Here is a 24,003-nt window from a genome sequence, read left to right on the forward strand (position 1 = left end):
GATTACCTGCGGCCCTCTATGATTACCTGGGGACCTCTATGATTACCTGCGACCCTCTATGATTACCTGGGGACCTCTATGATTACCTGCGGACCTCTATGATTACCTGCGGCCCTCTATGATTACCTGGGGACCTCTATGATTACCTGCGACCCTCTATGATTACCTGGGGACCTCTATGATTACCTGCGGACCTCTATGATTACCTGCGGCCCTCTATGATTACCTGCGGACCTCTATGATTACCTGCGGCCCTCTATGATTACCTGGGGACCTCTATGTTTTGTATGTTTGTTGATTGTAATTTAAAGTATATAGGTGATCGGGTTAACATTTATTATATCATAAATTACAACATTTATTTATTTAATTCAGTTTTTATGTCATCTTTGTTTAAACTTCACTTCAATGAGTGCAGGTTTGTTGAAATGTTGATATAAATTGTTTTTGGGGTATGTGGTTACTTTGGTTAAAGGTAACATTAGTTAAAAGTAAAATCTTTGTTCATTGAAATGTACACAGCTAAAATGCTATACATACCTTTAATTCATTCTTTGTTTTTCTTTTCCTTTGGATTCGTGATAGTTTCGTGTCTGCCTGAATCCTGCACCTGACATGCATGATGACACTAATACAAAAACCTGTTTACCAAAAAATGAAAAATGATTCTTCTATGTGAAGCTCTAGTTTGTTGAAGTTTATGTCTTCATTTTGCATTGTTTACATTTTTTTAAAAGCTCCATGAAAAATAATTTACTCTATTGCAATGATTTCAGTCGTTTTTTTTTCTGATCCCTAGCATGGATGACCAACATGGTCCTACATATCATAAGGGGGGATAATTGATCTTACTTCAATACAGCAAAATGTTTTTACAGTCTCTGGTAGGGGACATAACTCGTCCTTTGATTCAGAACAAACATGATGATTGATCATGATAAAATAATGATGAAACTTTATATTGTTGACGGACACTACTGGAGGATGTGTATTAAGAAATCTAGATACTATTACAGCATGGTAAAAGGGAGATAATTGTTTTGCCTAAGGTTTCTTATTTATTCAAAGTTGTTGATGAAAGAGAAGGGACATCAGGAGCAGGCCCGTAGCCCGGAATTTTCAAAGGGGGGTTCGTTGGACTCACAAACTCGACTTTAACAGTCACAATTCGAACAGAACATTGACTTTAACAGTGCTTATTTGTTTTCAAGGGGGGGTTCGTCCGAACCCCCCCTGGCTACGGGTATGAGGAGTATCAATTCATGACATAAAATCATTATTGCAAAAATGTGGTTTTAAGTAATATTGCTCTAGCAAACTGCTAGGGTCAGGTTGATGTCTTTTTGACACACCCCCCATTGCCATTCTCAATTTAATTGAGGATATTCTTACTGGTGTTACTGCCCTGTGTATGGTGTATAACAATCTATTCCCTTTATCAATTACCAAAACAATAAAAAAATAATTAAAAGTTCTTAAAAGATAAGTAGTATGACAATGTTAAGCCTTGTGCCATCTGTGTACATACTTCAAGTAAGGGATTATCTGAAATGATATAAAGGTCTATCCCCAGGACAGTGTTATTTTCAATGTACATGAACAAACAAATATTGAATTGTTTTACATTGTCTTATCGGGGCCTTTTATAGCTGACTATGCAGTATGGGTTTTGCTCATTGTTGAAGGCCATATATATACGGTGACCTATAGTTGTTAAAGTCTGTGTCATTTTTGATTTTTGTGGATAGTTGTCTTATTGTCAATCATACCATATCTTCTTTTTAAATATACCCATTTGCTTTTTAGTGAGACAAAATATTAAATTTAAGTTCTGATGATTGTTAAAAAATGTAAAAAAATCGTCACTCTCTGGATGTTGTAGATTTCACTTCTAGAATTTTTTTGTGTTTATATGTGTTGTAAGGTTTCTATCTCATTCACATTAACCTGAATCACTTTCACATTCATACAAGTTTATCTAACAGCTGTGTATTTTAAATTTAGAAACCATTTTCCATTTCAGTGTTCTTCAATAGAACAACTTCCTCTGTGGTCTAAAGTTTTAAAACCTTTTCACTAATTCATTGGCCTTTACTTGATCCATTAAGAATGGTAAAATTAAAAACAAACATTGTATCTGGCCATGTGGTCTGTTAAGTTGTTGTTTTACATGAACAAAATCACCATTTGGGTATTTAGCTGTATTTGTTCTGAATGATAGATCTGTCTCCAAAAAACCTTCTGGCGTCATGCAATATTCAGATTTTAATTATGACATCAACGTTTTTTCAAAAGATTTTTATTGTAATGTAAATTTCTATTACGTAATAGCCTACTAGCATCAATATACACATGTTGTTTACATTTGTTAAAAACTGTTCTTCGTTTTACACAAAGAAAAGCTTCATTTACTGAATATGCCTGTCACACATTATAAAAGTAGTAATTGTTACAATTTTTTTTTCAAATTTTGCTACATGTATATAAAGTTTTTGAAGATAACATAGAATCTATTGTAACATAATATATAGTGATTGAATATGAAAAATTTTGCTACATGTATATAAAGTTTGGAATATAACAGAGAATCTATTATATAAACATAATATATAGTGATTGAATATGATAAATTTTGCTACATGTATATAAAGTTTCAAAGATAACATAGAATCTATTGTAACATCATATACAGTGATTGAATATGATAAATTTGTTCATTTCATCATCCTATGATATTTTTTCCATGCAAATATTTACAAATCTGTTGTTTAAATGTCATCAAAAGGACTAGGATACGGCAGTGATAAACATTTATTTACAAAATTCTTTGTTGTCAATATTTGTAGAAGTTTAAATCTCCCGTTATTATAAACCTTTGACAGGTGAGCTTGAAGGTTCGTTTAGATGTACATAAAAACACAGGTATGTTGTAAAAAGGCCATAGTTCCGTTTCCGTCTTAAGAACTTGAAGTATCTTTTGTCAGACTAAATATTAAAATTGTTTGATTTTTTTATTGCATTCAAAACAAAATTTATGGCTGCTTAATTGTAATTTTGTTTTCAGTTCCGTAACTTAATTTATTAAAGGAAGTGAAAACTCCAGATAAAATCTAGAAAAGAATAATAATTAAACTAGATTTTAAAGGTGTTTAATTTTATATTATGCATTCATAAAAAAATTGATCTCTTTACAAATGTTTATAATTTTTTTCAGTTTTATTACTTAAACAGAGGAAGTGAAAACTCACATAAAATCTAGGAAAGAATGATAGACTTCATTTTTGATTCAATGTTGCATACAAAAAAAAATCTCTTCATGAATGTTTCTGATTTTGTTTTCATTTCCATAGATTTTTACAAGAGGAAGTTTAGACTGATAAAATCTAGAAAGAAGGACAGAATTTGATGTCCGAAATACTCCTCAGATGCCCATATTTTATTTGATTTTCTTAAAGCATACATTTGCAGTTTCTACTGTCTATAGAAATACTTTGGCAAATCCAGAATGGGGCTTCAAACACACACGCATATATGTACATGATATATTAAGGGTTACTTTTGTCTTTTTTAAAAGCAAATCTGTGAAAAACTAGTAAAAAAATTGTTCACACTTTGTCTTTGACTTGTGACAGGTTGACATTTTGTATAGAGGCATGGATATTTTATGAAGACAGTATGTACGATTGGAAAGTGGGATTTAGGATAGGCTTTATTCATATACATATGTATTTGCAGCAATTGATGTTCTTTGTTACTGATAAAATGGTTGGTTTGTATTCCTATAACAAAACAAATTAACCGTTTTATTGGTTCTCAAAGACATACCAATTTACTAATTTATAGCTTATATACCCACACTAATCAACCAACCCTCAGTTCCTACTTTTCATATTTATCAATAAAGGATTAACAAAATACAGAACTCAGAGGTAAATCTAAAAAGTGCAAGTTCATCAAGTTTAATTTTCCTTTAAAAATCTAATTTATGACTTAAATCAATTACAAGACGGATTGGGTTAATTAATTTTACAGCTGATTTGATAAAAACGTAAATATTACATAATGATCTGGTTTATTAGGTAACAGTTATAACATAGCTGATTAGGTAAATGTTTTGTACACCTGAGAGTAAGGTTACCTATGTCAGGTGTATTCTGATTGACACCTGTAATCTATTTCATAAGGTAAATATATACTATTAAACAGTTCATTTATCAAAATGGTCCTTTCCTTTGGAGATTTATCTAATGGTCCTTTACCTCGGAAATTTAGAGATTTTTGATGGAAGGTAAGGAAATCGAGACATTATAATTAATTTTTTTTTGTCGTTTTAGACTTAACTGGGTCAAAAGGTATAATATTGTTTTGTTTATATAGAGGTCTTACTGTCTTACTTGTCTTATCTTGTTTCAAACATGTACTGTAAGAAATGGTCCACATTTTTGATAGATACAAACTCATATTTTTTTATCAGCCAAGAGCCTGTGAAATTGTGGGCTAAAATAAAAAACACTTAAGAAATCCTTCCAAAAATTGAAAAGTTTTCAAAGTACTTCAAACTAATTGATTGGGTAAAGGGGGGGTGGGGGGTGTGACTTAATACTGAAGTGAAGCCAGAAAGGATGATACATTTCTATTGAATTTTTTGTAAGCATTAGTTAAAAAACTTACAACAGGGAATATATGATTTGTCTCAGATATATGCCTAGTCTTAACGAACTTCCTGTCTATTTTCCAGGTGTGACTGTTGACAGATGAAGATTGATGTCAGGTAAGGTCACAGTTGACTGACTGACAGGTGCTTGTTAAAGTCCTATCATGGGAAAGTTTATGATATTTCATCAAACCTCAATATGAGCAACAGCAATTAAAAACTTTGAATTATTTGAAGCTTGTAAATTTCCCAATATACTTCAAAGGAATTTTGTCCCATGTTTATTCCTAACTTGTACCAAATTTAACTAGACAAACTTCCAACAGAAAAGACTTACAACTGTAATTTGTTAATAAGATACTGAAGATTTAGATTTGACACATGACAAAAGACATTCTATAATAAAGTACACTCAGAGAAAATAATGGCTAGCATTGCAATGCTGTCTCGATTTTACCACGGGTTGTCCCTTTATGCGGATATTTTACCCCTTGTTATCGCTCTGGGTAAAATATTTGTCATAAAGGGCCAACCCGTGGTAAAATAACGATATATTCAAGCCCCCATGAATTATTTCTTAAATAATATTATTCAATTTTAGAAATGATTCATCTGTGTACCATAGACATATTCTGTATTTATTTTCAAAATAAGTTTTTTTTCTGAAATTTTGTCAAATGTTTATTATTAACTTTGGAGTTTGAGATAACCCCCTGCTATGTGTCAAGGGTAAAAGACTGATGAGATGTCCCCTGTACTTGATAAATTCATGATATGTTTGTCTATGGATTTATTTCCAGCATAGGACTGTATTTTTGTTGTCACTGTTGACTATATATAGAATACCAGATATTGATTTTAAGCATCTGCTAACATTAGGAATTAATTTAGCCTTTGAATAAATGATGGATGAAAAACCTTCCATACTTTGTCATCTTCCAAAACTATGCCTACCACTAATTTTTCTTTTTCGATGATACGATGTCGTCGTCTTTTGTTCAAAGACACATTAGTTTAAAACTTTCTGGACAATAACTTAAGTTTAAATGAATAGATCTTTATAAAAAAAATTCAGAATGTTCAATACCACAAAAGGAAGGTTGGGATTGATTTTGAGGATGATGGTCCCAACTGTTTTGGAAAAAGGGGCCCAAAAGAAGAATTTTCTAGTTTCAAGATTATAGCTTGTGTATAAGCATTTGGATTGCTCTGAAATTGTACCACACTGTTTAAAACCACAAGTAGAAGGTTTGGATGCATTTAAGGGGTTATGGGACCAACCGTTTTGGAATTAAGGGCCAAAAACAAGCATTTTTCTAGTTTCCAGATATTGACTTGTGTGTAAGTGTATGGATCTCTATGAAATTATACCACAATGTTCCATATAACAAAGGGAAAGGCTGCTGGGTTTGAATTTAGGGTTATTTGCCCCAACCATGTAGGAATTAGGGGCCACAAAAGGGCAAAAAAAGAAGCATTTTTCTAGTTTCCAGACAATAACTTGTGTTTAAGTGTTAGTCTAAAATTGTACTACAAGGTTCCATACTACAAAGGAAAGGCTGAGATTGAGTTTTTGAGTTATTGCTAAAAATTGGAGTTCCAATAAGAAGGGGGAATTTTTTGTTTACAATTTTTTTCAGGGATTCATATTTTTTTAATTTTTTTTTACAAATTTCGATTTTTTTAAACGTTTTAAGAAGTAAATTTCAATTGCACAGTAGTGAGTAATAGATTTATAAGATCTTTGACCACATTTATTTTCTGTCAGAAACCTATATTATGTCAAGAATTTGATCACAAACCAAATTCAAACAGTATCAAGTTTGAATATTGTGTCCAAATTTGACCCAACTGATAAGGGTTTGACCTCTGCAGTTGTATCAGGCTGCGCTCAGTGAAGCATTTTATTTAAATATTTTAAATCCTCAAGTTTAACATTTTTATTAATGTCCACCAGGGTAAATGCAAGATCTGAGACCAATTAATTATTATAACATGTTAAATACCAGTCTTTGGTATGAACAAACATGCAAAATTTAATTGAGATAGTTTTCCGACTTGACATTTTTAAATCCACTAGTTATGTCCATCAGGGAAAATCTAATCTATCCCATGTTTTATAAAATAACCTGGTATAGATTACATTTAGTCCTACATAAAATAAGTTATTGATATTTTAGGTATGTGACAAGTTCTTTATTAAAAATAAAGATAATAGTGAGATAATTGTAATATAAATATTTAAGTAATGTTTATATAAGAGATTGAATTAACTCGTTACATCCAACTTGGACACCAATACTCATATTCAGTATGGATATTGAATTAACTTACATCAATTCATAGCTGTTGTAGTTGGGAATAAATAATAAAATAGGGGGAGATTGGAGGATTAACTTTACAACACAACACAGCTATTGGACTTGAGGGTCAGATACAATGTATCAAAGTAGTCAGATTGGATAAACTCTATACACCAATGCACAGATGTCAGTGACCCTATGATTATTTTATATCATTAAAACAGAAATTTATGTGTCAACAATATATAGTTTTTTAAGAAAAATCTATGGAGTAGAATTAGAGATTTGGCGATTTTAAGACAAATTTTAGAAGGTTTTTCGCCGATTTTATGTGCTTTCAATACAAATGTTCACCCATATTAAGAAAAATCAATCTGCAACTTTTTAGCAAATAAAAGAGATAAATGTATTACTTTTTCGATTTTCAATTGTAGTTCAACGAGCCAAGGTTGTGTGCAATTTTGTAGCAAAATCTGCGACATAGCCCATTTACTGTTCCTTTACCTTAAAGTAATATTTGTTTGTGAAGGTTAGAAATTAAGAATATTCCAATACTATTAGGATCTATTAGGTAAAGATGCTATATCCCTAGGGGCCTCAGTGGCCAAGCGGTCTAAGTAGTTCTACTACTGTCATGACTGTAATCACTAGCCAGTCAACACTGACTTAGGTTGTGAGGATGAACCACTCTCTTCTTGCAGGTGCCCTCTATTCCAATCTTATTTCACTAGGATTGACAGTTTTTGGTACTGAAGGTCATTGCATGTTTTCTCTGGGGACTTTGGCTCCCTCCACCTATACAAAATGACCAATATGAAATATCCCAAAATGTGGCACTTAAAAGTGGCGTTAAAACACCAGCAATCAATCAATCATTTGCTATTTCCTAAGTTTTCTGAGGAGCATACCCACTTTCCCAATGTGAATGGAAGAATCCACCCACTGTATAATTCAGGAGTTTTGAAGAGGTGCTTATGATTACATTGTAAATACACATGTTGCCAATTATATTTTTTGCTCATCTGTTTTCTAGCTGATAAAAATCAATTTATTGAATATTTTTCTAAAGGAAGCCATATTGAATCAATAGTCTGCTTTTCCAATAAAAGAATCCTCATCATGAAAACTCTTACTGAATCAGCATCCTTGATGCTAAGTCAAAGCTTCTGGTGAGATTGATTGACTTGGTTAATCATGGATATATTTATCTATAATGTCAATGTTGTCATGCTAAATCATGGGAGGGATACTATATATTAACAGGTTTGTCCATAATTTTCTAATATATATGCTGAGATTAAGAATTTGAAATTTCCTCATTTAAAATTTATGAAAAATGAAATCTAATTATGAAGCTGAGACAGACAGAAAGTAACCTTGGGGAAAACGTGACTAAAAACATTAACAAGGACATTTCAAATTTAGCGAGTGGCAGAAAAGTGATTCTAGTAGAAACCGAATTAAAAACGTGGTTTCAGAATTATTATTTAACATCATTTTGTGGATAAAATAATCATGAAAAGGGGTGGACTTTTGGAATCTTGTCCTTTCCTGTAGAGTAGCAGAGATTTGTCTCTCTGATAGAACTATGACATGGTAATACAACTAAATAGAAATGTTTACTGATAATACATTAAGATAATTCTGTATCTCTAAAGTTTTAGATATTTTAGCAAATAGGTTTTAATTCTTCTTAGAAAGTGTAAACTAAGAGTGACTTTCAATCTCATGTCTCCATCTTTGCCATTTTCCAAAAAAAATAAAGCATAATTTTGGAATTTGTCTTTCCTAAAAACAGTATTTTAATTTTATAATTTTATTACATGGTCCTAGTTAAATACCTACTTTGGAGCTTTAAAAGTGTATTTTGATTTATTTTTTATTGAATAATCGTGTTACATGTACATGATTTAGAATTAAAAAACTGTACTTCTGCAGCCTTTGTACAGAACAATATGTTTAAACATGTACCATGAGAAAATGTGTAATATTTCTTATATTTATTAAATTACAAACACAATTTGAAAGAAAACCACTGATTTTAATTTTCATACATCATGTTCATGTTAATCATTTTTTAATATAAACCTTTTTTATTTTTGTAAATTTTCAAATATATAAATATTGAAAAATTGATTAAAGCAGTAAGTTATTTATTCTCTTAAAATTCTAAATGGCTTAAATACTATATTTCCTGCTTTTAGTTTTATTTAGAGATTAAAAGATGAAAATTCCTGCATTTGGTTTAGAGATTAAAAGTGTTTGTGGGTAATATAAACCATCTGTAATCCTTGATAATGGTCTGTAGGTTATTCAGTGTTTGTTTCCATGCTGAAATCCCTGATTTCAGTTATTGATTAAATCTATTATGTCATAATGTTTAACTATTATGGAACAGTCCATTTGTTATGGAAGGGGAGATAACCAGTATTGATTGTCATTAATTATGTTATTGGTAAATTGAACCCAATAATTACATTGACAGTTATAAACTGTGACAAATTACCAAGTCATTACAGTTAGTCAGAGACTATTAGTAATACTTAAGGGATTCTGGTATACTAATAATAGGAAAATTGTTAACTTGTATATGCATAAACTCTTGACACATTAGAGAAGATTTTTCAATATGACAGAAATTTGGGTTCATTTTTGAATAAGATGAACATGAAGAATATTTGGTTATAGCTAAATATGCTTATGACTGAGAGCACATGAAAGGTTAAATGATTTTCTTGTGAAAAAAAAAAATCATTCAATCATTGTCATGATATTGTATTTGCATGATAAATTAAAATTTCAATTTTTAATTGTAGAAGATATGTCTAGATGGTGCAGCAAGCTGGAAGCGTAATGTCCGCTACCTGTTCTGATTTTACCCAGAATGCATGGCGGAAAGATCTGTGTACAAACTGTCAGCGGTCAAGGGCAGAACATTCACGAGCAGCAGTGAAAGAAAATTCTCCAGTTCCTAAAAAACGCACTTCTGTAATCATTAAAACATTTGGTAGCAGTGAGTCAGAAAATCTAAAAAATTTAAAAAGCAGTTTGAAGAGTTCTTTAAAGGGAAATAATTCACATGTCAAGCATGCAAATGTTAAGTTTGTGAGTGATTTTCCAGATGTGATTGGACACGACGGTGGGATAGTAAACTTATACTCAGACGACGAAAACGAAAGTGTTTCAGATTCCGACTCGGTTGTAGAAGAATTATCATTTACGGAGGAGGAACGTTCTTTTGTGTTACAAGCTTTAGAAAATACAATTTGGAATTCTGAAGTTGATAATTTAAACAGTGAAAAAAATAAACCGGTCAAAACTCAACAAAATTCCAGTAGAGAATTTGAAGATATAAAAATTTTGTCTTTATGGAAAGCTGATAGATTTAAGGATTTAAAGGACTGTGATGCTATCATACCAAAACGATACGGAACATTTCCTTTAAGGTCAAAGTCCAAGAAAAATTACATCGACAGTGTTTTTAGTGACGATTATTTATCATCAAACATGACACGGACTAAAATAAGTTCAGTGTCTTCCATAGGGTCAGATAATGAAAAACATGATAGTGACAATGAACCATCGTCTCCATATAAACTTTTAGATATCAATGAGATCTTATATTCTAAATTTGAGGATGTTCAAACTCCATCAAAGGGAGATAATGATGATAATTCTCCAATGGAAAATGATGATGAATTTGATCCAGATGAGGATTTCTTTGATGGGTTTTTGGATGATTTAGATTTAGATTCGTCGTCTGCTGGTATGCAACTTGTTGACATGTTAAATGGCGTACTTGCTAAGTATAGTGATAGCGATTCTTTTCGTGGAATAGAAGATCACGAGATTTATTCAGACTTACCGATTAAATTGTCAAGAGATAAGAATAGTTCTGGACCACCAACATTACGAGCTGAAGATATAAAAGCACTCAAAGGAAGCATTAAGTCTACTAAAGAGTTTAATGCTACTCTTGCAAATATTATAAAAAAGCAGAAGAAAAAACCAGCACCAAAACCTCCAACTTCACCTCCACCACCACCTGTTCATGCTAACCAATCAAAAACTTCACCAGTTCAAACTGACCAATCAAAAACCTCACCAGTTCAAACTGACCAATCAAAAACATTACCATTGCAAAACAACAAAACAAAAATTGATAGGCAGAACTCTGATAGCTCTTTGAAAAAGAGTTCCTCTTCAGACCAAAATCTGAAAGAACCAAAGTTTGGTATGGTGACCGTTGGTAAATCTATCATTGATCACGGTCAAGAGAAACCGTTATCCCCAAAACGGTCTGCAAATGTTTTTGAGGAACCAGAACAACCAGCAAAAGCAAAACCAGAAAACAAACCGAAGAGAGGAATTTCAGGATTCTTCAGAAACATTCTTAAACGAGGCAAAGATTCTGTGGATCAGTCAGATCAGATAAACAGTGATTCAAATTTATCAAAATCATCAGAAGTTTCAAATACATCATCTTCATCTGGTGAAAGTTATCCTGTAACAGGAAGTGATGAAGGTAAATTAGGAAGTAGTAATGAACAGACAAAAAGTAGTCCTGAAGAGAAACAATCTGAAAGTGTACCAAAAGCTGATAAAGTTAAATCTACTCCACAGAAGCCTGTACCAACCAATCCACGTGGACCAAGAACTAGCATTATAATGTACATGTCTGAGTCTTTTAGTGAGAGAAAAGAGGAACAAGAAGAGAAAGATATTATAAACGGAAAAGATTCTCCAAAAACTGATAAAAAAGAATTAAAAACTGTATCTGAACAATCAACAGATGTAATTAAAGAGAAAAAGCTGATCCTGAAGCCACAAACTGCTCCTCCCCCTAGACCTCAAACACGACCAAAACCACCGCCAAACCCTAACAAACCTACTGTTAGTCCTCAGTTGTCTTATGATGGAAAAGGTTCTCCAAGACAAAGTAGAAAGACCAGTGAAAGTAGCTTAAGTAATTTAGAAGAGAGTCCAAAGCATGGTGAGGACAATGGAGTGGTTAGACGAAGAGCAAAAAGTCCCAAAAGAAGTACAGCGCCCTCTAGGCCTGCTGTTATACCTGTCCCAGGACCAGATACTAAACATTCATTATTTACAAAAGAACTGGAAATGAGGCTGAGTAAGAATACAGATCAGACAAAAGTTAGTGTGTCACCTAAGAGTAGCCTTGATGGTACACTGCCAAAAAATACACAAGAACAGAAAAAAGTGACAAAAAACAATACTGACATTATTTCTCCAAAACCTCTCTCTAGAAGCTCTTCTGAAAGTGCATCACCAAAGAATACAATAGATCGTAAATCTTCTCTTGGTCCTCCACCACCATCGCCAATGGCAACATCAACAACATCATTAAAAGACAATAATTCATTAGGTAAAGATCGTAAATCTACATTGGGTGCTCCTCCCCCATCACCAATGACGACATCAGCGACATCCATTAAGGAGGAACCTTCCTCAAAAGGTCATAAGTCAACATTATGTCAACCTCAAACATCACCTATGACATTATCAATGTGTTCAATGAAGGATGAAACAAAGGAAGTTATTTCTGAAAGCAGGGGAGATCACTCTGATACCAGTCAACAGGAAGTAAAACAAGTAGAGAAAATAGAATTGCCAAATAAAGCTCAGAGTCGGCGAAGTTTTCTCGGAAAATTAAACAGAAAATCAAAAGCTCCTTCCAGGCCACAGTCTAGTGTAAAAAGAACTAAATCTATCAGTGATTCACAAGGCAGTGATTTACAGCCAAGAAAAATAGACCTCTCTGATATATCAGGACCTGTGGTAAGATTATAGCTATATAATTTAATTTCAGATGTAACAAAAGTAACATGTCTTCTGATTAGCTGACTGTGTTTTGTGGCATAACTTAAATTGTTATAGTCATCAACGTAATTTCATGATTTACTTCTAAAGTGCTTCACAGTTTATTCAGAGCTTTACTTTTTATACGACCGCAAATTTTGAAAAAATTTTCGTCGTATATTGCTTTCACGTTGGCGTCGTCGTCGTCGTCGTCGTCCGAATACTGTTAGTTTTCGCACTCTAACTTTAGTAAAAGTAAATAGAAATCTATGAAATTTTAACACAAGGTTTATGACCATAAAAGGAAGGCTGGTATTGATTTTGGGAGTTTTGGTCCCAACATTTTAGGAATTAGGGGCCAAAAAGGGCCCAAATAAGCATTTTCTTGGTTTTCGCACTATAACTTTAGTTTAAGTTAATAGAAATCTATGAAATTTTGACACAAGGTTTATAACCACAAAAGAAAGGTTGGGATTGATTTTGGGAGTTTTATTTTCAACAGTTTAGGAATTAGGGGCCAAAAAAGGGCCCAAATAAGCATTATTCTTGGTTTTCGCACAATAACTTTAGTTAAAGTAAATAGAAATCAATGAAATTTAAACACAATGTTTATGACCACAAAAGGAAGGTTGGTATTGATTTTGGGAGTTTCGGTCCCAACAGTTTAGGAATTAGGGGCCAAAAAGGGACCCAAATAAGCATTTTTCTTGGTTTTCGCACCATAGCGTTAGTATAAGTGAATAGAAATCTATGAAATTTAAACACAAGGTTTATGACTATAAAAGGAAGGTTGGTATTGATTTTGGAAGTTTTGGTCCCAACAGTTAAGGAAAAAGGGGCCCAAAGGGTCCAAAATTAAACTTTGTTTGATTTCATGAAAATTGAATAATTGGGGTTCTTTAATATGCCGAATCTAACTGTGTATGTAGATTCTTAATTTTTGGTCCCTTTTTCAAATTGGTCTACATTAAGGTCCAAAGGGTCCAAAATTAAACTTAGTTTGATTTTAACAATAATTGAAACCTTGGGGTTCTTTGATATGCTGAATCTAAAAATGTACTTAGATTTTTGATTATTGGCCCAGTTTTCAAGTTGGCCCAAATCGGGGTCCAAAATTAAACATTGTTTGATTTCATCAAAAATTGAATAATTGGGGTTCTTTGATATGCCAAATCTAACTGTGTATGTAGATTCTTAATTTTTGGTCCAGTTTTAAAATTGGTCTAAATTAAAGTGCAAAGGGTCCAAAATTAAACTAAGTTTGATTTTAACAAAAAATAAATTCTTGGGCTTCTTTGATATGCTGAATCTAAATATGTACTTAGATTTTTGATTATGGGCCCAGTTTTCAAGTTGGTCCAAATCAGGATCTAAAATTATTATATTAAGTATTGTGCAATAGCAAGTCTTTTCAATTGCACAGTATTGTGCAATGGCAAGAAATATCTAATTTCACAATATTGTGAAATAGCAAATTTTTTTTTAATTAAGAGTTATCTTTCTTTGTCCAGTATAGTAAGCAAGAAATATCTGCAATAATTTTTTTTTAATTGGAGTTATCTTTCTTTGTCCAGAATCAACTTAAATCTTTGTTATATACAATATACAATGTATATTCACTTTTTACTACCAACTGATAAATTTAAATAATCTTTACCATTCAGTGATAACAAGCAGTTTTTTTTACATCATGTATTTAAATGAGTAGTAATTGTTGCAAACTTTATTAGAATATTTTAATTGAAATTAGTTTTGGAATAAGGGAAAGGGGGATGTGAATAAAAAATTGGGTTAAATTTTTCTCATTTGAAATTTCATAAATAAAAAGAAAATTTCTTCAAACATTTTTTTGAGAGGATTAATATTCAACAGCATAGTGAATTGCTCTAAGAGAAAACAAAAATTTTAAGTTCATTTGAATACATTCATTCTGTGTCAGAAACCTATGCTGTGTCAACTATTTAATCACAATCCAAATTTAGAGCGGAATCCAGCTTGAATGTTGTGTCCAAACTTGCCTCAAACGTTCAGGGTTCAACCTCTGCGGTCGTATAAAGCTACGCCCTGCGGAGCATCTGGTTTTCATGTTATTTTTTCCTAGACAGAAAAAAAATCTTACAGTCATTCCTTAGATGATAGGACTGGCTGTTATACAATAAATCTAAAAGAAGATGAACCAATCTCATCATAGGCAGCAATTAACATGAAGAAACTTTTCAGATGCACGAACATGCTTCATTAATTTAGCAAGAATATTCTAGTGTAAAGGAAAAAAATCCAATTAAAATTTAGATACTGTAAATGTACTTATTTTCACGAAATTTCACAGGTTTATTATTGCGAAAATAAATACATGCGAATCCAAATCAAACCCGCAATAATTATAAAATCACGAAAAACAAATACCTGTGAACATGTTTGAAATACACAATTCGCGAAAAAAAGTATTTCCTATCATTGTTTATTAGTCATGTTAGTAGTTTCCCATAGCTGTGGAGATTAAACTTTTTAAAACACAAGCAACATGAGCAATAAAAAAGATGAATAAACTAGAATAAAGAAGATGAATAAACTAGAATAAAGAAGATGAATAAACTAGAATAAAGAAGATGAATAAACTAGAATAAAAAAGATGAATAAACTAGAATAAAAAAGATGAATAAACTAGAATAAAGAAGATGAATAAACTAGAATAAAGAAGATGAATAAACTAGAATAAAGAAGATGAATAAACTAGAATAAAAAAGATGAATAAACTAGAATAAAGAAGATGAATCTCATGTATGATTACAATTAATATTTTGAGAAATATGCATTTTAAAAGTTTGTGTTTACAGATGGTCACAGATCCTTGTGGAAATACTTTTCCTGTCAGTCGGAGGAACACCATCACCATCGGAGAGGATCCTTCTATGGTCTCAGGTATGTAAACAGTGGTTTCAATGTCAGATGGAGAAATACCATAATAATTGGAGAGTTTCCTTCCATGGTCTTTGACAGGTTTGTATAAAGTAGTTTCAAGGTCAGTAGGAGAAATACCTTAATAAATGAAGAAGATCCTTGTGTGGTCTCGGGTAATAACTTGTAAACAGATAAAGATGTTTCAGTCAGGACAAATACCATAACATTTTGAGAGAATCTCTCTATGGTCTCAGATATGTATTCAGAGGTTTCACCCAGAGGAGAAATACCATAAGAATTTGAGAGAATCTTTCTATGGTCTCAGATATGTATTCAGAGGTTTCACCCAGAGGAGAAATACCATAAGAATTTGAGAGAATCTTTCTATGGTCCCTGGTACATTGGTATGTGTACAGTGGTTTCACAATCAGTTGGAGAAATACTAAAACAATTGGAGAAGATCATTTGTGGTCTAAGGTATGTATACAGTGGTTTCACAGTCAGGAGGAGAAATACCAAAACAATTGGAGAACATCCTTCTGTGGTTTAAGGTATGAATAATGTGGTTTCACACTCATTTATTGTACAGTTATAATGTGTGAATGTTGCCTTGTCTTTTATCATTAAGAGTTACAAACTTCTTTCAACACTATAGAGCTCAGATTTAAAAGCCAATGTAAATGTAAAATGTGGTATGATTGCCTATGAGACAACTCACCACAAGAGACAAAAAAGTGACATTAATAATTATAGGTCACTGTATGGCCTTCTACAATGAGCAAAGCCCATACTGCATAGTAAGCTATAAAAGACCCGGAAATTACAATGTAAAGCAATTCAAAAGAGAAAACTATCAGCCTTATTTATGTACAAAAATGGCTTGGATTTGAACCATGTCACATATTTTTCTATAATCCTGATAATAAATGTTATTTTGACCTTTATTTTGACCTTTATTTTGCAGGTGGTTCAACATCATCTGGATCAACCAATGACAAATATGATGAATGGCCTGACTTCTCTCCCCTTGGATCCTTGGATAACCTTTATGAACCTATTGTGCCAAAAGAAGCTCCACCCCCACCACCAGGGAAGGGAGATAACTCTGATATTAAGACTAATACATATGATCCCTTGTCTGATAAATTTGTGGATTTACCTGTCAGTTCTGAAGGATATTTAGAACCAGTTCGGACTAATCCTTCCCAGGATTCCTCAAAAACAGGAAGTAAAGATGTGACTAAAAATAACTACAAAGATAAGTCTTCCAAGATTGAGAACAGAAATGTTATTTTAGCCTCTCAGCCAATTTATGAGGAAATCAACGGTAATGATGATGAAAGAGATGAATTTGATGAAGATTTAGACGCAGAATCGATGAAAACTGATGTCACTGAATTACAAAATTACATTTCACGAAATATAACAGTGTCACCATCCTCTTCATTTACCGAGTCTGACACGTCGTCAGCATCTGGATCATTAAACCGTCCAAGACCTCTACCACGTAAACGACCAAAACCTATTGATAGTTCCGTGTTTGAACAACCATACATAGCTATGAATAGACCATCTATTGGAATGTCCCTTAACGAGTCACAGTTACGTGAGACTGTCAATCTATTGACGTCTGCTAATCTACAGACACTACGGGAAATATACACACATTATGAAAAGGAATTCAAGAAGGATAATGTGAATTTAAACGTTACTGGTTCTGCAGGTCCTCTTAAATGGAGAGATTTTGATATCTATGGAAAGCCAGTTCATAGGTCAGAGAGGTGTATCGTGTATAATGCCAAGTTACGGTCCAATCAGTGTAGCTGTCAATTAATGGTAAGTGTTGTAGAAATTAAGCTAGATATCATGGATACTTTAATATAGGATCTTTAATTGTTGTTTACATTTATTCACTTTTATCTTATTCACTTTTATCGAATTGAGACAACTAAGAAATTGATTCATACTGTAACATTGTAAAAACATGTTGTTTTGTTTAAGATAACTATGATAAGATATGTTAAGTTATGAGATGTGGCCTTGATGATGAGTCCCTTGACTTATCTAAAATCCCAACGAGAAGCATGGGCAATAACTCTTGACATAGTAAAACAAGTTGTAAATTTAACAGACTGACAGATATTTCTAAAGCAAACAAACAGAAAATGTTCAATATACATAAAAAAACATTATTACAAAACAGTTGTTTGCAGTAACACATTTAAAGTCTAATACATGTTATCATAAAAAGATCCATACATGCATACATAAACCTGATACACCAAAAAAAATTGATACAATAATTCTAACAAAAAGATGAACCAATAATTATATTACCTCACTGACAGAAATTACATTAAAATAGTTTATGTTTTAGTTTAAGTTATAATATTTGTTAAAACTGTTTAAAAAGATGGTTACTGATCTATCTTCCAAATAAAAGATTGATATAATATTTGGAAGTTGACAATCATAATCCCAGATATATATTATAAGTTATATGGTTCGCTACTGACCCCGTACAGATCCATAGAGGGTTAGTAAAATCCATAGGGGGTGAGTCCGGAGGCCGAGTCCTCTATGAATTTTATTCACCCTCTATGGATCTGTAGGGGGTCTGTAGTTTACCGTATAACGAATTTATCGGATGCTGGACTTTTTCTGCGGCGTTTTGTTGAAAAATAAACAATGAAACACAACAACATTAATAGATGACGTCGCCATTAACGCGTCACGAACCCCATATGAAACTTACTAACCCCATACGGTCTCATAGGGGGTCACCACGTGACGGCGTTTAACCAATAACAACGTGATAATTCATCTGTGGTCCAATAAATTGTAAACAGAAAGTTTTGCAAATTTGACATCTTCAAAAATACAAAAATTGGATTTCTCCTGCAGTAAAAGGGAGATAACTCTAAAATATTTTTTTCCCTTCTGATCAGTCATTTGTTTGAATTTCAGCTGCTTTACCCCCTACCAGATATCAGCATTCAAAAATACAAAATTATGTTTTCTACTGCAGTGAAAGGGAGATAATTCTATTGTTAAATATTTTTTCTAATCAGTGCAATTTGTTCTTATTTCAGCTGCTTCACTCCCGACCAGATATCAGTATTGTAGAACACCCGAGCTTATTACATCCAAGTGTGATATTCTCTGACATGGTCCCTCATTCCTATTTAACTGACGATTTTATCAAAACAAATCAACTTTTACAGTACTCCAACAAACAACCTGATTCAGCTAAATGTTTTATTGCTGCTGGACAGTTTGATATCACTGACAATATGAATAATCACTTAGCTTCCCTGGAGAAGATTTACGATTCTGCCACACCATCGGAGGAACATTTAGAGATTTTATTATTTCATGTCCTACAGATCCTTAGTGCTATTTCACACTGCTTAGAACACGGCTTCTCATTAGGCGAGGCAAACTTCCGTGATGTCTTTGTTCTTGCTCCTGGCAGTCGTTGCCATGGGAACACAATAGCATTCTTGCCTCATCAGAAACAACACGACAGTTCGCAAGTGGAGTCTATATGTGCGTACATGGAAAAGTATTTAGCCGAAAATTTAAATTACCGAGCTTATTCAAAGGGAGGTAAATTTCATATGGGCATTTTTAAAATCGGTAAAATGTTACAATACAGAAGATTAGAGTCCCTTGCTCAGGTTAGGTGCTATATAGAATTCTTGTTGTGGGGACCAAAAGATACTTACTTTAAAAGTGAGATGCAGCGAGAGAGCAATATAGAACCCAAACTATCAATATGGTTAGAAACAGAACGGGCTAACCTTGTACAGTTCATTGCTAAGGAGAGGATCATGGGATTGAAAGAATTGTATTCACTAAAACATTTTTATCAGATGAAGTTTTTACTGAAGGCTACTGCCTATATGTTGTCTGAATGTGTACGTAATCATTTATCAGAATAATAATGATGGTATTTTGTAATGCATTTAAAAAGGCCACTCATTAAATATCTGTCATAAATTATCTTAAGTTTAACCTATTTAAACATGTGAAACGAGTTGTGTCAGATAGAAATCATTGGATACATGTAATACAAATGAAGATCAAATACTTCTCGTAACCTATTTTGATTTTAAAAAATCTCTTTCAAAATTTTGTAAATGAAAAAAGAGTTGTTATACATGTTATAAGAACCCAATAAGACATACCATTATTTACTTTTATTTCATAATTCCCTGTTCAACTTTATTTGAACTTTAAAAAAAAATCAAAGTCCTACACATGTTTTTTCACTTGTACATGTATACATGAACTTGCATAAGGTTGATTTTTATCCGATGCAGCTCAAACATGACAAATGAAATGATTATCTACCATTTCATATGTTTCAATGTAACACTCTACACTTGTCTGAATTATAAGTAATGTATGACTTTGATGACAATAACAGTTTTATTTACGTTGAAAAAAGTACAGTTAAATGGTGCTCATTTTAACAATGTCTTTTACATATGTTTTAAATGCGTACCAGTGTAATTTCTTTAAAGATTAAATTTTTATATGAACATGATGTACCAGAAAACCATTTTAATTTTTTTATTTCATTGTATTTTAAAATTATATTTGGTACAATCATGACAATTAACGTGACAGACAGGTCAAATTTTACTGAATAGAATTGAGAATGGAAATGAGGAATGTGTCAAAGACACATTACAACCAGACCAAACAGCAGAAAACAGCCGCTAACTAATCTCCAACACAGCAAGAAGATCCTGCACAAGGAGCATGAAAACTAACATAGTTTAAAATATTTTTTTCAAAACTTTAAAAATAAGATTGAGTTTCAATTCAAAATCAAAAGGTTATAGTTATTTACTGTTTTAAAAGTATTAGCCAGCATTAGACTCAAGATAAACCTCTGCCATGATAGATATTCTTATTAAGATCTAGTCAAATACACTACAGCCAAAGTGGATGATGCTTTCTTTACCTGTCCACTGTGGAGAGCCAACTTATATCCATATCCACTCAATTTAAAAAAGATTTAATAAAAATTCATACGATCGCTTTAAAAAAAAAATCAAAGTGATTTTTATGCTCAATTCTTTAATTATAATAAAAGATCAATTATTTTGTTTATTCTTGCCACTTGGACATGTTGGAGTTCATCATGTTTATCTGTTTTAACTCTTTCCAACCTCAATTATCAAAAATATAGAAGTGGCATATCATCTTAAAATGGTGGACACAATGGATGAGTGGAAGGACAAATCCATGCTGGTTGTAGTGTATATTGGTAACAACCTCAATTTTAATCTTATTTGTTTTTATTTATAGCTTGGAGAATAATTTTTGTAACCGTCAAATTTGCTGATTTTATTTTTGCATAAAACTGACTTGTATTCATTCATTTCAACATCAGAATTATATTTTATTATACAGTCATGACAGTACGCCTACTTTTTATATTCCAGTTTTTTTCTGCTAAATTTTATTTTTATATTCTTTTTTATTTTCTGTAATTTTTTTTATTATATGGATATATATATAGATGGAATCTATTATATGGATCCAGTCACAAGATTTATAAACTACATACACATCATAAGAAAGGCAGAAATTTAATTAAGATAAGTAAACGGATTGTACACATGGTATATTGGTAGAGGCCCCATGGTATTGTATCGCAGGTTTTTTCACGGGTGTAAAATTGGTGGAATTTATTTTAGCAATTTTGATCTATCCCCGAAAATAACCGAAAATTTACACCTGTGTAAAATTCATGATTTATCAATGTATTTTAAGCTTTTACCTAAAACAGATTGGAAATCCTCCATGTAACATAGAAGCTTAGAATCGATTTATGAAAATGATGGACACAAACATACTGATGATTTTAAGAGTTGTTCCCCTTAGTCAAGGTCTACCACCTTAAATAAATCAAGGTAATTTGATAATCTCAAAATTCAATTGCCATGAATTGGTCTTTAGCTTAACATGCTTAACATATATCATAAAATAAATTATCCACTAAATTAAGTTCTTACTGTTCACTCTAACCTCAATTATGAAGTCTTCATGGGTGTTGTAATGTTCTATATAGATATTTAGTACCGGTGTTAGTTGTTATGTATTATTATGTGTCTATCACATATATGATGCCACCATTATAGTGATTTGTTGCACTTTGTTTTGGTTTCATTGGAAATTTCATAGAATAATCAGGACCTTAATTGTTGGACAATATATAGAAATCACTAGCTATAGCATGTCCAGTTGTGATGGACAAGGGTCTAAATAATTCATCTACAGTGATAAATAGTTTGTCAGATTGTAAGTAAATACCTCACATGTGATAAACAGCTTGTCAGATTGTAAGTAAATACCTCACATGTGATAAACAGCTTGTCAGATTGTAAGTAAATACCTCACATGTGGTCAAATGTGTTCAATTTACATTTTAAGTGACATCCATTGCCAGTTTTCCTTCCAAAGTCCCAAAACTTAACAGTATGTTATCTGATCAATGTTTGTTTAAGATTTATTTATTTTTTCAAAATGTACTCCTAAAGGATGGAAAAAACAAAATCTTGGTTGTGAAATTTACTTGTGAAAAACAATCTGAATAATTAGATTTCTTAATTTAAATTCTAATGTTCTTAGTACGACACATATGGGCATGTTAATTTCAAAGTTCAATCAAACAAAAAGGTTGAGGGGTTACTCATGAAACTAAAAGGTATTTACATCTGTAAGTGTGAAATGCACCTGTAATATAATACCACACTGGGTTGGAATGAAAAGTGTTCAAAGGGAGATAACTCACATTACAAATGCTGAAATCCAGGTTTTATTCCTCCCCCCCTTTGTGAAAGAATTTTGTTCTTCAGAAATTAAAACCAATAAATTTATCTTATACATATTTAACAACACTGGCGGATCTAGAAATTTTCATTAGTGGGGGCCCACTGACTGCCCTTTTTTGAAAGACTTTTGTTTCTCAGAAATTAAAATCAATACATATATCTAATTATACATGTGTAACAATGTTATTAATAAACTAGGTTTAATGTTTTATTTATGTACACACTTTTTATGACAAATCACATCATGTATAATTATGTGCAATATATATTGTTTATTTTATTTATTATCAATGTTTAATATTGAATGATAAATTTTAAGCTGTGTGCATGTTTGGTAAGACTTTTTATATGGTTATGAAAATGTATCTATGGTAACATTTATCTTATATTTTGTTAAAAACACTTCTTAATAATGATAAATTAGGCAGATTATTTTTAGACTGATTTGTTTTCGATTTGTCTTCATTATAATTATTAATCTAATATTTTTTTTTTAATCAAGTTCAAGTTTTAACATAATATTTCTTTTAAAGAGTAAGAAAATAAAGTGTTTTTTATGCCCTATTTATTGGCGATATGTTTTCTGGTCTGTGCTCTCTTCCAATGCCGTCTGTTCGTCTTTCGTTTATATGGCATAAATGAGAAGAGGATATATCTGACAGCTATTTTCCATACATGACTACAATTTAAAAAAAAGGCTAAAAATAGGAATTTAAGAAATGGAGTTAAAAACCTAAACATGTGAATGAAGGTCATTCAAGTGACATTTTGTAATGAAGGTTACTTGAGCTACATTTTGTAATGAAGGTCATTTGTGTTACATTTTGTAATGAAGGTTATTTGAGTTCATTTTGTATTGAAGTCAATTGTATGTACATTGAACTAACTAGGAGAATTATGACAGAAGTTTTATTCTGCTGTGTAATTGCTTAATAATGTAGTCCAATTAATGTGTGCTATAATTTATTTATATGTTAAACTATGCATTGAAATAAACCAATGGTATTAGATCTTCTTGTTTACTTTGATATAAACCAATCATATTAGAACGTCTTGGTCACATTGAAATATTAAACCAATCATATTAGAACGTCTTGGTCACATTGAAATGTTAAACCAATCATATTAGAACGTCTTGGTCACATTGAAATATTAAACCAATCATATTAGATCTTATTGGTCACATTGAAATAGTTAACCAATTATATTAGAATTGATTGGTCACCTTGAAATATTAAACCAATCATATTAGAACTTATCGGTCACATTGAAAAGTTAAACCAATCATATTAGATCTTATTGGTCACATTGAAATAGTAAACCAATCATATTAGAACTAATTAGTCACATTGAAATGTTAAACTAATTGTATTATATCTTATTAATAATTGTGTGGTAGAAAAACTTCCCTTAAAGTACAAGCCATATATGATAAATTGATAGAGGATATGCTCCAATTGTTATCTTTCTGTCA

General features: G+C 31.8%; 1 protein-coding gene across 7 annotated transcripts in view; it reads left to right on the plus strand.

Moving 5' to 3' along the window:
* LOC134718519 (uncharacterized) overlaps positions 1-23,539 on the plus strand; it is a 42,678-nt gene extending 19,139 nt beyond the window's left edge. For 3 of the 7 annotated variants that reach the window (XM_063581095.1, XM_063581097.1, XM_063581099.1), the window contains 5 exons: positions 4,739-4,771; positions 9,774-12,756; positions 15,615-15,699; positions 16,643-17,514; positions 18,771-23,539. In XM_063581095.1, the coding sequence (XP_063437165.1) occupies positions 9,787-12,756; positions 15,615-15,699; positions 16,643-17,514; positions 18,771-19,622 (4,779 nt within the window). In that variant the 5' untranslated portion in view covers positions 4,739-4,771; positions 9,774-9,786 and the 3' untranslated portion in view covers positions 19,623-23,539. The other 4 variants (XM_063581098.1, XM_063581101.1, XM_063581100.1 and 1 more) reach the window with 4 other exon arrangements.
* The last annotated feature ends 464 nt before the right edge of the window (positions 23,540-24,003 follow it).

The sequence above is a fragment of the Mytilus trossulus genome, chromosome 5, assembly GCF_036588685.1.
Source record: "Mytilus trossulus isolate FHL-02 chromosome 5, PNRI_Mtr1.1.1.hap1, whole genome shotgun sequence".
Taxonomy (NCBI): domain Eukaryota; kingdom Metazoa; phylum Mollusca; class Bivalvia; order Mytilida; family Mytilidae; genus Mytilus; species Mytilus trossulus.